Below are 14,551 nucleotides of genomic sequence, written 5' to 3'. Positions count from 1 at the left end.
GGCCGTGACATATGGCATGATACATCCAGAGGCCATGATCTGTGGCATGGTGGATCCAGAGGCCGTGACATATGGCATGATACATCCAGAGGTCGTGGTCTGTGGCAGGGTGGATCCAGAGGCCATGACATATGGCATGATACATCCAGAGGCCATGATCTGTGGCAGGGTGGATCCATGGGCCATGATCTGTGGCATGGTCCATCCAGAGGCCGTAACGTGTGGCACGGTGGATCCAGAGGCCATGATCTGTGGCATGGTCCATCCATAGGCCATGATCTGTGGCACAATGGATGCATAGGCCATGACATGTGGCACAGTGGATCCAGAGGCCATGACATGTGGCACGGTGGATCCAGAGGCCATGATCTGTGGCATGGTCCATCCAGAGGCCACGATGGGTGTCACGGTGGATGTGAGCAGCAGGAGCTCCTCGTGTGGCCGCAGAGGCCTCGTGCCGAGGAGCTGAGGATCCGAGGCCGCAGGGAGATGGGAGTGACGGGCCCTGCCCAGCCCAGACAGGACTTAGCTTTAGCGCAGAGTTGTGCCGTGTGTAAAACACCTGTGGGGTTTTATCTTTGTGTGTGCAGTGTCAGCCCCCAGCAAGTCTCTGGGGAGGAGGAGGCGGCGGCTGGCCCGAAACAGGTTTACCATTGACTCGGAGGCCATCCACGGCAGCAGCCCCGAGAAAGAGCCCGCGCAGGGAGGGGACACTGACCGCTGGGTTGAGGAGCAGTTCGACCTGGCGCAGTACGAGGAGCAGGAGGACATCAAGGAGACCGACATCCTGAGCGACGACGACGACTTCTGCGAGGCGGCGCGCGGGGCGCAGCGCGAGCTGCGGGAGCGGCTGCAGGCCGCGTCGCTGGCGGGCGGCCGGCGGCCCGAGCGGCCCTGCCCGCCCGGGGACGCGCACGCCGCCAGGATGGCCCAGCTGAGGAAGCAGGCGGCCCTGCCCGCCATCAACGGCGCCGCCGAGGGCCACGGCGAGGAGGTCATCTGGGTGCGGCGGGAGGACTTTGTGCCCGGCAGGAAGCTCAACACCGAGCTCTGAGGCGGCCCCGGCCCCGCGGGCGGCCCCGAGCCCTCCGTCCCTGCGGGACCCCGCGGGTCGCACGCTTGCACACACCGTTGCGGCAGCTCAACCGCTCCCAAGCCACGCGGCCACACCGTCAAACGCTCAAAAACCGGGAACGAAACGAGCTCGAGGTCCTGTCTTGCATTAACCAAGGGCTTTCACACTACTTTATTTATTCTAAAACAATCAGGGGCTGAAATTGAGTACGGGGAGAGCGTAATCACTGGAAAACAAATGACTCTGGGTGTCTCAACCTCTGTGCAGCCAATGGGCTCCGGCAGGAGCGCGAGGACGGAGGGGTTGGTGAAAGCCGTCGGTCGTAGGCTCATCTCCTTCACGAGGAAACTGCCTTTTTAACCTGTACAGTCGCAGCATTCTGACTCCCTTTCCCTCTCTAAGTGTAAGAGAATATTCATGTATTTTAGGAACGTGTGAGGAAAGGTTTGGGATTCATGTTGTGTTCAGTCCTCTTGGTCTGTGGCTGGTCTAATTTAACGTCAATGTCGGAAGCTCTAGTTTTACATACTCTTGTAAAGATGCCAAACTCTCTTGAAAGAGATCCAAATTTAACACTTGAAGAGATATTTTTTTGTATTTTACCTGAGATGCAGGGGCACAAAGGGGTAAGAGATTTTAGGGTAGCTCCACGTCTAGGATACGAGGCTAGCTTTTTGCAGAGGGTTAGGAACGGTGGTTTTATATTAAAATATGAACTGGAAACTCTTATTTAGGTATAACTTTCTTCAGGAAAAGGTTTATTGTATATGTTTGAGACTGGAGTTTAGTTAGCTAATAAAAAGAATAATAAATGAAATGATGTGACTGAATTGCAGTGGAGCAGAGGGATCTGTGGCGTGCCCTTGCTGGAGCCACAGATCCCTTTGCCCCACTCTCTCTGGCAGAGTTTGGGCTTAGGGGACAGGGAATTCATGGCCAAAAAACTGACCTCGCCCACTCTCCTACCGTGAGTGAAACTAGTGTATTTTAATTCCTTTATAAAAGCTTTTCCACTGCAGCAGAGGATGAAAAAAGTTCTACACAGGTAAACTTCTGTAGTATTTTAAATCTTTTATTTAAACATATAAAACAGGGTAAAATGTGACTAAAATCTCGTGGTTTTTAAGTAGACTTCCAAATACGAAACACAAAATAGCACTTTTTTTTTTTTTTTTTAGGATTTATATAGCTTTCCCCATTGCAGTCTCACCTATAGGAAAAAAAAAAAAAAAAGGAAGATTATATGAAATTTTGTTTCGTTTTGTTGGTATCTATTGATGTTTGACACATCACTGGGTACTTTGAGAACCTGAAATTTTATAATAACCTTAGGATTATATTTTATAAAATCCACTCTGACTATATTTTAAAACATGACAAGAATTATCCCCTCCCCCCGAAACATCCATCACTGTCTGTGTGTCCCAGCTGGCATCCTTCCCTCTCCCCCTCCCTCCCCTGGTTTCTGGTGCACTATACTTGACTTATGGAAGCTTTCTCTAGTAACTTTTTGCTATCTCCTGGTTTCTTTTCGTAAGAGCTTTAGAAGAGTTTCTACCCCCTTTGTATGATCACATGGTTGTTTTTGTACCATCACCTGTCGGTGTCCCACGTGCTGGAGGGTTTGGCTGTCCTGGGCTGCTCCCAGAGGATGCAGTCAGCACTCAAATACTGGAAGGCTGGTACTGGGAAGGTACCGTGGCTCTTGTACATAATGTCATTACATGTCTATGTCAAAGGTTCTTATATATTTCTTTTATAAGCTGAAAGAAGGTCTATTTTTATGTTTTTAGTTCTATGAATGGAACGTTGTAAATGCCTGTCGGAAATAAAATACTGGAGGAAAAAAAAAAGCTCACTGCAGAGAGTGGTGTGTGGAGCCTGTCACAGGAGGGCTGTGAGGTGGGAAGGGTGATAGCAGGGAGGAGGTCCTGCATTCCCAGCTGGTGCAGCTCGGGAAGGAGCCCCCAGGTAAGGCTCTGCTCGTGTTTTGGTGAGGGGACAACTCTCATTTCCCTTATGGCATCCATTGCCAGCCATTCCTGCTGCTTTTCCAGGCTGGTCACAAGGAACCTTCAAGTGAGGGTTTCAAAGAACGAGGTAAAAAGCACCAAATTCCCCAAGAATTCCAGTTGCATTGGAGGAGCTCCCCAGTCTATTTGTGGCCAGTCCCTCTCCCTTTGGGGTGCTGGGTTTGGCCCAAACTCGGGGAGTGTGCTGGGCTTTGGTGTTGGCACAGCAGTGGGAGAGCACGGGCACCCCACAGATGGAGCTGGGGTGGCACTCTGGGGGATGACAAAAATGACACAAGGGAAATGGCATTAAAATGGGGTGAGGTGTGTGTGCAGCACTTCCCACAGCATGAGACTTGCAGCAATGCAGTGTTTGCTGCTTCCACAGGGTTATTTTTGGCTTGTGAGGCTCCCAGGCTAATCCAAACTGCTCAGGAAGTTGGGAAATGGTGAGAAGAGAGTGAGTGCCTCGAGAAGAAAGCAGCACACGAGCGGTGACAAGTGACACGGGTACGGCAGCTCCACAGCTGGAATGCTTTGGCTTTAAAGCTCTGTGCTGCCACCAGCCAGAAACAGAGCACCACAGAGGGGAAATCCTCCTGCAGTTCCCTGTGCAGGTCAGAGAGGTGAGCAGCAAGACCTTGGTTTTGTGCCAGGCCAGACCCAGGTGTCCCCTGTGGCAGAGAGCTGTGCCAGGTCCCAGCTGGCAGGGTCAGTTAATTGATGGCCCCTCTGCCATCACACCTTGGTCCAACAGCCAGGTGATTGCTTCTGGGGAAAACACTGAAACAAAGAGCTAACTCTAGGAAACAATTAGAAATAGCACGCTGAAAAATAAAGAGGGTTTGAAATTAATTAATGTTGCAGGAAACAGATCAAAGGCAGAAACTGGGATCCATTAAAGCTGCAGAGAGGTGTGAATAGAATATTAAATATGTTCTAGGCTGTCCATGGATGGAGGGCAGGCTCTGAATCAGCCTGGGGTGCTCAGTGTGGCATTTTGCCCGTGGCTTCAATGCTGGGGAGATGGAGGGAGCCCCAGAGAGGGACACAGGCTGTTCTGGATCAGCTGTGCTCAGGGAGAGAAAAGAGAGAAAAGAGAGAAAAGAGAGAAAAGAGTTGGGTTCAAAAGAGCCTTTTGAACCCAACTGCCCAGCCCTGGTTCCAGCAGCTTTTTCCTTCAGTTCCTGGAGAAAAACCTGCTCTGCTGCCTTCTGGTTGGTCCAGCAGGAATCATTGCTCTAAGTTTCCTCTGTGGGAGCCTGGAGGCTCCTCTGGCTGCACGGGGCTGGGGTTAGGAGTAGGGTTAGGGTAAGGATTAGGGTCAGGCAGCGCTGTGTACTCCCCAGACGTGCTGAAGGCTTTTCCTCACTCATCAGAGCTGACACCCCCGGCACGGGACAGCTCAGCATCCCGGCATTCCTGAGCGTTCCCGGTGATTCCTGCTGGGCTGGCACGGTCCGTGCTGTGCCCGTGAGGGCAGTGACCAGTGCCAGGATCGGAATGACCACTGCCAGGACCAGAGTGACCACTGCCAGAACCAGAGTGACCACTGCCAGAACTGCTGCCAGGGTCAGAGTGACCACTGCCAGGACCAGAGTGACCACTGCCAGAACTGCTGCCAGGGTCAGAGTGACTGCTGCCAGGGTCAGAGTGACCACTGCCAGGACCAGAGTGACCACTGCCAGGACTGCTGCCAGGGTCAGAGTGACCACTGCCAGGACCAGAGCGACCAGTGCCAGAACTGCTGCCAGGACAGGAGTGACCACTGCCAGGGTCAGAGTGACCACTGCCAGGGTCAGAGTGACCACTGCCAGGACCAGAGTGACCACTGCCAGAACTGCTGCCAGGACAGGAGTGACCACTGCCAGGACCAGAGTGACCAGTGCTAGAGCTGCTGCCAGGACAGGAGTGACCACTGCCAGGACCAGAGTAACCACTGCCAGGACAGGAGTGACCACTGCCAGGGTCAGAGTGACCACTGCCAGGACAGGAGTGACCACTGCCAGGGCCAGAGTGACCACTGCCAGGACTGCTGCCAGGACAGGAGTGACCACTGCCAGGACCAGAGTGACCACTGCCATGGCTGCTGCCAGGACCCGAGTGACCACTGCCATGGCTGCTGCCAGGACCCGAGTGACCACTGCCAGGACCCGAGTGGCCGCTCCCGCCCGGTTCCGATGCTCTCCGTGTCTCTCCCCCAGGTAAATCCCGGGATTCTCCGCCCCTCCCTCCCGGTTCCGATGCTCTCCGTGTCTCTCCCAGGTAAATCCCGGATTCTCCGCCCCTCCCGCTGGTTCCGATGCTCTCCGTGTCTCCCCCAGGTAAATCCCGGATTTTCCGCCCGGTGCCGATGCTCTCTGTGTCTCTCCCAGGAAAATCCCGGGATTCTCCGCCCCTCCCGCCCGGTGCCGATGCTCTCCGTGTCTCCCCCAGGTAAATCCCGGATTCTCTGCCCCTCCCCCCGGTGCCGATGCTCTCCGTGTCTCCCCCAGGTAAATCCCGGATTCTCCGCCGCTCCCGCCCCTTACCTGGGGGAGACACGATGCTCTCCGTGTCTCTCCCCCAGGTAAATCCCGGATTCTCCGCCCCTCCCGCCCGGTGCCGATGCTCTCCGTGTCTCCCCCAGGTAAATCCCGGATTCTCCGCCGCTCCCGCCCGGTGCCGATGCTCTCCGTGTCTCCCCCAGGTAAATCCGGGATTCTCCGCCCCTCCCGCTGGTTCCGATGCTCTCCGTGTCTCCCCCAGGTAAATCCCGGATTCTCCGCCGCTCCCGCCCGGTGCCGATGCTCTCCGTGTCTCTCCCCCAGGTAAATCCCGGATTTTCCGCCCCTCCCGCCCGGTGCCGATGCTCTCCGTGTCTCCCCCAGGTAAATCCCGGATTCTCCGCCCCTCCCGCTGGTTCCGATGCTCTCCGTGTCTCCCCCAGGTAAATCCCGGATTCTCCGCCGCTCCCGCCCGGTGCCGATGCTCTCCGTGTCTCCCCCAGGTAAATCCCGGGATTCTCCGCCCCTCCCGCCCGGTGCCGATGCTCTCCGTGTCTCTCCCCCAGGTAAATCCCGGATTCTCCGCCCCTCCCGCCCGGTGCCGATGCTCTCCGTGTCTCTCCCCCAGGTAAATCCCGGATTCTCCGCCCCTCCCGCCCGGTGCCGATGCTCTCCGTGTCTCTCCCCCAGGTAAATCCCGGGATTCTCCGGCGCTCCCGCTCCGTTCCAGCCGCGGCCGGCGGGTGTCCCCCTCGCCCCGCAGATCCCGCCCGGCTCCTGGGAAATCCGAGCGCTTTCCGCTCCTAACGAGACCCATGAATAGCAAAGGACTGCCGGGCAGTGGGCAGCGGCGTGCCCCGCTCTGCTGGCGCTGCAGAACCCTCCCCTGCCATCCCTCGAGTGGCTTCGTGCGTCATTCCATTAGGGAAAGTCATTTCCAGGGATGGGTTCGGCTTCTCTTCGTCTCGGCAGAGATTAAACCGCTTTAATTAGCTCCTCAAGGGGCCCTGGAGAGCCCAGGAGCTCCGTGGTTGTTTCAGGGTGGTGAGGATGGGAATGAGCTCAGTGCTGGAGGAGGCAGAGGGATGTGGAGCCAAGCTTGGGTGGAAATGCACAGAGAATCTGCTCTGTCCCCTGCCACAGGTTCCAGGAGAGCACTAAAAAAGCCCTTCAGATCTCCAATATGAAATTAAAAGACTCGAGCAGAGGGAGAGCATCAGCTCTCTTTGAGGTCAGTGCAATACCAGACTATTAGCTGAATTATACACTGGAATACTCCGGGAAAAGGAGATTAAAAGAAAGTTACTTGAAAAGATAAGAAAAACCAATCCTCTGCCCCCTCTAACCCTCAGGAGACATGAGAAGATGAGCAGCTGGTAATGAAGAGATTTTTAAATGACCCTTCTTTGCCTGTCTCCTGTGTAAAAGAGCAGAGGAAGAGCTGTTGTTAAAGGTAAAATAGAACAGTTTTATTCAGTTGTGGGAGAGTTGGGGCTGTTTTATTTAGGATATTTAGCTGCCAGACATCCTCCTGCTACCCATAACAGCAGTTACACCTGGAGTGTGGAGTAGATCTTTTGGGGAAGCACAGTACACCAATTAAACTTTCTCTTGGATTCCTGCTCTCTGGTCCTGAAGGCAAGGAAATCAAAAAGAAATAAGGGAGGGCTGTCCCCACATTTCACTCTGTTGCTTTTACAGGAGGGAAAGGGCTTTTCTCTGTCTCATTGGGAGCTGGGGTTGTTTGGAGGTAGCAATGACAGTTCCACCAAGGTGAGGCTGCATCACTCTGGTTTGGGCAGAGCATTTTCTTCCTGGGGCTCCTCCAGCACCGTCCAAGCAGGCAGAGCCAGCCCTGGCTGCAGGTTATTGACTGAACAACATCCTGGGGACCTTGTGTTGTGGTTCCAGGGAGGCAAAGGGACGGTGTCACTTTGTCACTTTGTCACTTTGCTGGTCCACTGAAATTCAGTGAGCCTGGAGGGCCTGTTAGCACAGCACACAGAAATGCTGAGAGATGCAGGGGCACACCCCAGTGCTCAGACACAGGCTGGGGAAGCCCACCACAACCACTCCTGCTGCTGGCTCTCTTCTTTTGGGGACAGCAGAAGAGCCCTCCCAGGAGCTGCAGTGGATTTCAGGGGATGAGGAGGGTTTGCTTTAGTTCCTGTGAAATCTGCCCTCTGAACATCAAGGCAGGAGTGGGGAGCACCACAAAAGGCAGAAGGCTCAGTGTTTCCTTGACAGCCTTGGTTTGAACAGCAGTAAATCAAAATCAAAGGATGCTGGTGGCTCAGTTTGCCTGCCCATGGCTGGGGAAAGTTGCTCCCACCCAGCCTTCCCAGGCAGCACAGATAAATTCATCCTGCTGGAAGGAGAGTCCCACCTGTGTGGCACTGGGATGTGCAGGTCCCTTCAATGCAGAGGGCAAGCAGCTTCATTTTCTCCTCTAAAGACAAAACACAGAAAGAGGTGTAGGTGGTGTGAGATACACTCCAACAAATCCACCTTTTCTGCAGCATGGCAGGGGATTTCGTTTGGCTTGGCACTTTGGGAAATCACTGATTTCACTGCCACCAATTCGTGTATCCCAGCCCTGGGGTGAACTCCCCCGTTTTTTATTGCAGAGAAAAGCCAGTGGGCACAGAGGAACTGGGGCACTGCAGCTCAGCCCTGGTGGGGGGACACACTGTGCCCTCAGACAGAGTGAGGAGTGTGTTTGTGTCCTGCCATTCCTCACTGAAGGGGCTGCTTGTGCCCAGCAGCTCTGCTCCCTGTGGAATTCCCTGTCTGCTCTGGCAGAGGCGGTTCCACACCCGTGCTCACGGTGGCACCCTGGCTCTGTGAGCTGCAGATGCACAGGAATGCAGGAGGAGAATCCTCCTGATCCCCAGGAGCAGAGGAGGAGAACCCCCTGATCCCCAGGAGCAGGGGAGGAACCCCCTGATCCCAGGAGCAGAGGAGGAACCCCCTGATCCCAGGAGCAGAGGAGGAGAACCCCCTGATCCCAGGAGCAGAGGAGGAACCCCCTGATCCCCAGGAGCAGAGGAGGAGAACCCCCTGATCCCCAGGAGCAGAGGAGGAGAACCCCCTGATCCCCAGGAGCAGAGGAGGAGAACTCCCTGATCCCCAGGAGCAGAGGAGGAGAACCCCCTGATCCCAGGAGCAGGGGAGGAACCCCCTGATCCCCAGGAGCAGGGGAGGAGAACCCCCTGATCCCAGGAGCAGAGGAGGAGAACCCCCTGATCCTCTGGAGCAGGGGAGGAGAACCCCCTGACCCCCAGGAGCAGAGGAGGAGAACCCCCTGATCCCCAGGAGCACGGGAGGAACCCCCTGATCCCCAGGAGCAGGGGAGGAGAACCCCCTCATCCCAGGAGGAGAGGAGGAGAACCCCCTGATCCCCAGGAGCAGAGGAGGAGAACCCCCTGATCCTCTGGAGCAGAGGAAGAGAACCCCCTCATCCCAGGAGCAGGGGAGGAGAACCCCCTGATCCCCGGGAGCAGAGGAGGAGAACCCCCTGATCCCCAGGAGCAAGGGAGGAGAACCCCCTGATCCCCAGGAGCAGAGGAGGAGAACCCCCTCATCCCCAGGAGCAGAGGAGGAACCCCCTGATCCCCAGGAGCAGAGGAGGAGAACCCCCTGATGCCCAGGAGCAGGGGAGGAGAACCCCCTGATCCTCTGGAGCAGAGGAGGAGAACCCCCTGACCCCCAGGAGCAGGGGAGGAGAACCCCCTGATCCCCAGGAGCAGGGGAGGAGAACCCCCTGATCCCCAGGAGCAGAGGAGGAGAACCCCCTGATCCCAGGAGCAGGGGAGGAGAACCCCCCCTCACCTGTGGGGGCTGCAGGGGTCCCCCCACCCCCCTTGTCCCTCCCACCAGGGGGTTTGAGCCCTTCCCCAGCCTGTTCCTGTGCTGTGCCCCTGCACTGGGTCAGGCTGAGCCTGGCATTTATTCAGCTTTAAAGGAGGGGCTGGGGACTGTGTGACAATGGATTTCACAGTCAAACGCCACCCCTGAGCAATCTGCCTTCCAAGGATAAACAAGCTGTAAAAACATACATCCCCCCCTGTTTTCTTCCCCTTTTCCTCGGGACTTTGATCCATCTCTCAGCAGCAGAATGAATTTCCCAGGGTGTGATGTGCTGTGCCACCTCCAGAGCCCTGAGCTGACACAGCAGCTCTGAGCGTGCTGGAAACGAGGGAGCTTTCAAATAATTGGAGGTAATGGGTTTAATTACCTTTCAAAACTGTTGTTTTAATTAATCATAGCCAATGCATGTACAAATGATAAATTGTGTGTTACCCTCAGCAAAGCTGTCATAAGGTGCTTTAGTGGGATGACAGCAGGGGAAAACTACTGAAACTTTAACTTGTGATGAACTAACTCTGATGTGCTCCAGTGACCAAAGCCTGGGAGAGGAAGATGGACTGGACACCTGGAATGCAGAATTTACAGACCACAAGGACACCTTGCAGAAAGCAGAGGCCAAGAAGATGCTAAAAGAGACTCACCACATCTTGGAATTTGGAGGAAGAAGGTACTGAAAATACAGACTCATTAGCATGGGGAGTGAGAAATAATAACCAATAGAGGAGAGAGTGCTAATTAATGAAAGAGAATGATGTCATTTAGAACCAATGAACAGGAATTCCTTCTTTTTTTTGCTGTATTTATGTATAAATAAGTGGGAAAGTTGTGTAGCAGCATCCATGTGGAGGCCTGAATTTTGTCAGCCACAGACAGAAAGCCTGGCCAGGAATGAAGTCATGGCTGCCTTGCTGGCAGTGCAAAGGGGGTGGTAGAAGAGGATTTGGTACCAGGGGAGGGTTGAGACAGCCACTCAAAACCTGTCACAGCAAATATATTTGTGGGGACAGCAGCTCCCTGGGAAATGAGGGAGCCTTGGCCGTGGGATTGAAGCTGCCAGCAGCCCAGAGAGGGGCAGAGCCATCCAGCAGGAGCTGAGCTTTGGGCATCCTCTGTGGGAAATGGATTTGTAGAGAATTCAGCAAAAACTGAGAGGCCAAGAAACACTTATAATGAGGGAATAGTTGGGTTTTGGTTGTGGTGGTGTGAACTGTAACATCTGTATTGTCTCACCCTTCACACGAGACTGAAAATGGAATCCAAGCTTTTACAACTCCTCTCAGTTGCCCCATCTCTGGGTCAGACAAGGGCTTAATCCAACAGCCCTGAGCAGCAGGGAGTGAAACACGGGAGCTGATCCTGCAGCATGCCCAGGAAAGCCCAGGAGACACTCAGCCCCCAGCTGGGCTCTCAGCCCCTCTGCCTCCTCTGTGGCCACAGCCCTGCCCAGACACAGCAGCACCAGAGGGGGAAATGATTAAGAAAGGTCGTGTAAAAAATGAAAGAAACAGCTGGATGCTTCTTAATCAGGCACAAATGGAAGGAAAATGACTAATCAGGAGTCTATTGATGGCCCCACAATTCACAGTCATTCCAGCTGCATTGCCTGGAGCTGCACTGCTGCCTTCCCTGCAGGGAAAGCCTGGCTGGGAAAGCAGCCTGGAGGAGGCAGGATGAGGTAGAGCTGCAGACTTTTCCTTGGATGTTTACTGTGAGCACCTTTTGAATTCCTGGGGGGTTTTTTGTAGTTTTGTTTTGTTTTGTTTTTTGGGTTTGTTTGGGTTTTTTTTTTTTTTTTGCTTTGTTTTTGTGGGGTTTTTTGTTGTTTTTCCCCTTTTGAAATGAACCTCCTAGTTCTGCTACACCAGATTTCTGCACCCACCACCTTGCCTCCCTCAAGAGAGATCTTTGTTCCCACTGTGGGGAGGAGAAGAGGTGCTGCTGTGGCCCCTCCCAGGTGGACCCTGAAGGGAAGGAAACCCAGCACGGTTCTCACTGGCACACCAGAGGCTGAGCTCAGCTTTGCTGAACCTCGGATCTGACCAATCTCAGCCAGACAAGCTTTGCATTTTGTCAGAGCCAGCCCTGACCCCCTTGCACAGGCAGTGCTGTGGCACAGAGGGGCAGCTTCAGGGCAGCCTTTCCTCAGGGGATGCACAGAGAATTCCTGATTTTATTTGGCCAGATGGGGGCTGGAGCTGCACAAACCCTGTCCCAGGGCCAGGAGGAGCTGAGGCAAAGCAGGACTGGCTGTGTCACTGCTGTAAAAGCTCATAACTCACCCCTCCTGAGGAGAAGAGGGAAAAGAAAGAGCATTACATTAGTGCAAAGCTCCCTTTCTCTGTGCCTGTGCAGCCCCACTGCTCAGAGCTGCAGGGGAACCTCTGGGCTGACTCCCCAAAGAAATCCTGGAACTCTGAACCTCTGGTTTCCAGTGGCTGCAGGAGAAGCCCCCATCCCTGTGAGAAAAGAGAGCCTTTCCCGAGGCATGGAGAGCTGAGCTCCTTCAGAAACCTGGAGCCCAGCCCCCCGTGCCCATCAGTGGCTTTGGAATTAAACATTCCAGGAGAAGGCCAGCCCTTGCTGCTGGGGCTGCAGGAGCAGGGAGGAACCCACCTGCTGGGAAAACTGATCCACAAACACCAGAGGTTTGTGTCCAAAAAGGAGACAGAGGAGACCTTTTTCTTTATTCCAATAAAGGGAGAGGCCCTGGGGCATCCCCTGGGGTCTCTCACAGTTTTGGAGGTGCAGCCTCCTTTTTATCCCAATTTCCCTTCTCTCTTTCCCCATTTCTGAGGGACTTGAGAGTAAAATTCCCAGAACCCCTGATCCCAGAGATTTCCCTCTAATGCACAACCCTCCCTTTTCATTTTTAATTCTTACAGAATTTAGGGGTTTTCCTTCCCCATTGTTTCTTTCACTGTCCAATTTCCTTTATCAGCAAACCTGAAGTTTATTTGTAAAAGCAAATCTCTTTTCCATTCACCCATCAGTGGAACCCTTCCCGTTGTTCCTTTTCTCTCCCAGGGCTGGTTTTATCTACAGCTGGTTTGGAAAGACAAATCCTCATTCCCTTCCTTTTTGAGCTCTGCCAATTTCCAGAGGCAGGTGATGGTCCAAGGGCCGAGCAGCCTCTTCCCTTGGCAGCAGATGATCAGAAGGAGTTCTGCCTGCTCAGGGGGCCCAGAGGGGCTGGAGCTCTGCCTGTGCCCCTCAGCAGGGCCCTGGAGCAGCCCCTGTGTCCTGACCCCTCCCAAATTGCTGATAAAATGGGGTTTTGACAAGAGGGATTGTCCTCGCTGCAACCCACAGCGACATCAAAGGCTCTGGACCAATTTGCTTTTTCTCAACTAGATAAAGATATGAAGTTAATGCCTTTTGTTTTAGACACTGAACAGAATTAATTGTGTTGACATAATGCATTTATTGTTTCTACCAAATGCCTGCCTGTTTTCAGGCAGTGGATAAGGGACTTGACAAAACTAATTCTGGCACCAGGGGATCCCTTCTAAAGCTGAATGATCAGGCTGATAAAATGCCTCTGGTGTAGAAGGCAGCCTGAAGGGAGGCCCAGAGTGTGTGAGGCAGGGGCTCAGGAGCAGTGCACAAGGAATACATGGATTTAGGGGCTGCTGCAGAGCCTGTGCTCCCAGCCTGCTGCTGCAGAGGTGAGACCTCCCCTCCCAGAGCCCTGCCAGGCCCTGGGCAGTGCCTGGCCCAGCCAGGGGGGCTGTTTTGGGCTGCCCAGGGATGAAGGGCTCCGTGCTCCCTGCTCATTCCCAGCCCTGCCCTCGGCTGAGCTTCCCAGGCACTGCCTTGGCTTTAATTCTGCTTCCTCCCCCTACAAAAGGGGCTCTTCTTGTCCCGTGAGGGAGAGGGGAAACCACGTCTGCTGAGGTGGCAGGGCAGGTTTATTCTCATTTCCTGGAGCCAGAAACAGCCCAGGAGTGCCAAAAGTTCCATTTGCCATTCCCAGAGACTTGGGGCTGACACCTGGTCAGCTCCTTGATGCCTGGAACAGAGGCTGGGCAGAGCTAAAGAACAAAGCAGGATTTATTAAAATGGCTTCGAAGGATGCACCTTGGGCAGCACAAGAGCCCAGCCAGATGGACCCAAAATGGTCACAAAATGGGTGATTGGTCACACTTTGAGAAGTTTGGGTCCATTTCCACAGTGGGGTTGTCTGTCCAATTCCAGCCCCAGGTTCTGCAGTCCCACCCTCCCAGCTTGCTCTCCTCACTCTGCCATTTTTACACTTTTTGGGCTGAAGCTGCAGTGCTCTCCTTGGTTCAGGGGCTGGAAAAGGATTGTTTGGTGTGAGTGAGCTGTGAGGAGAGCTGCTGACACTCTGTGTGGGGTTCAGATTTCAATATTAATGCAGTGCAGGACCTGGAAAACATGACAGCTGAAACTCTGGGCATCAGGGGAGCAGAGCAGCAGTGCTGAGCAGCTGCAGGGGGCCCTCACACCCCTGCCTTCTCTAAGTCCTAAACTCTCTGAAACTAAAACCTTTTAAAAAAACCAAAAACTTTCAGAATTCTTGGAACCCAGGTAGGTTTCACCCTTTGCTGCCAAAAGGTGACTCATTAAAGGCTATTTTCCCATCTGCCTGCAGAAACAATTTGGTGTCTTCTGAAAGGTGTGGGGTCACTGGAATAATGGGTTTCTCTCTTAATAATGGGATCCTGATTGCAAATGATGGCCTCTTCTTTTACCCTTAATGAAGCTGCTCTGTGCATTTGGCAGGAATTGATGACTTGATGGAGGTCCTCACAATTCCCAAAGCCTGGCTCTCCTGGCTCCTGCTCCCAGTGAAGGGATGGACTGAAATTCATTCCCAGCGTGAAATTTAGAGGCAAAGTTCTGCTCAGACTGAGCACAATGCAGTCCACTGGATCCACTTCAGCCCTCCTCAGCCACAGGGAGCAAGAAGGGAGAGAAGGGAGCTAGAAGGGAGAAAAGGGAGCTAGAAGGGAGAAAAGGGGAGCTAGAAGGGAGAAAAGGGGAGCTAGAAGGGAGAAAAGGGAGCTAGAAGGGAGAAAAGGGAGCTAGAAGGGAGAGAAGGGGAGCTAGAAGGGAGAAAAGGGGAGCTAGAAGGGAAAAAAGGGGAG

General features: G+C 53.9%; 1 protein-coding gene and 1 long non-coding RNA gene across 5 annotated transcripts in view; both read left to right on the top strand.

Moving 5' to 3' along the window:
• Positions 1–2,933, top strand: part of TIAM1 (TIAM Rac1 associated GEF 1) — a 161,558-nt gene extending 158,625 nt beyond the window's left edge. For all 4 annotated transcript variants that reach the window (XM_059871109.1, XM_059871116.1, XM_059871093.1 and 1 more), the window contains one exon: positions 591–2,933. In XM_059871109.1, coding sequence (XP_059727092.1) covers positions 591–1,054 — 464 coding nt within the window. In that variant the 3' untranslated portion in view covers positions 1,055–2,933. The remainder of the gene's footprint in view (positions 1–590) is intronic.
• A 3,576-nt stretch (positions 2,934–6,509) lies between these two features.
• LOC132324233 (uncharacterized) lies at positions 6,510–10,107 on the top strand. The gene is made up of 3 exons (XR_009485539.1): positions 6,510–6,804; positions 6,926–7,026; positions 9,973–10,107. It is a non-coding gene; the product is annotated as an uncharacterized LOC132324233 (long non-coding RNA).
• The last annotated feature ends 4,444 nt before the right edge of the window (positions 10,108–14,551 follow it).

This window comes from Haemorhous mexicanus, chromosome 2 (assembly GCF_027477595.1).
Source record: "Haemorhous mexicanus isolate bHaeMex1 chromosome 2, bHaeMex1.pri, whole genome shotgun sequence".
Classification (NCBI taxonomy): domain Eukaryota; kingdom Metazoa; phylum Chordata; class Aves; order Passeriformes; family Fringillidae; genus Haemorhous; species Haemorhous mexicanus.
The sequence above is the reverse complement of the archived record's forward strand: the minus strand, read 5'-3'. Positions and strand labels throughout refer to the sequence as shown.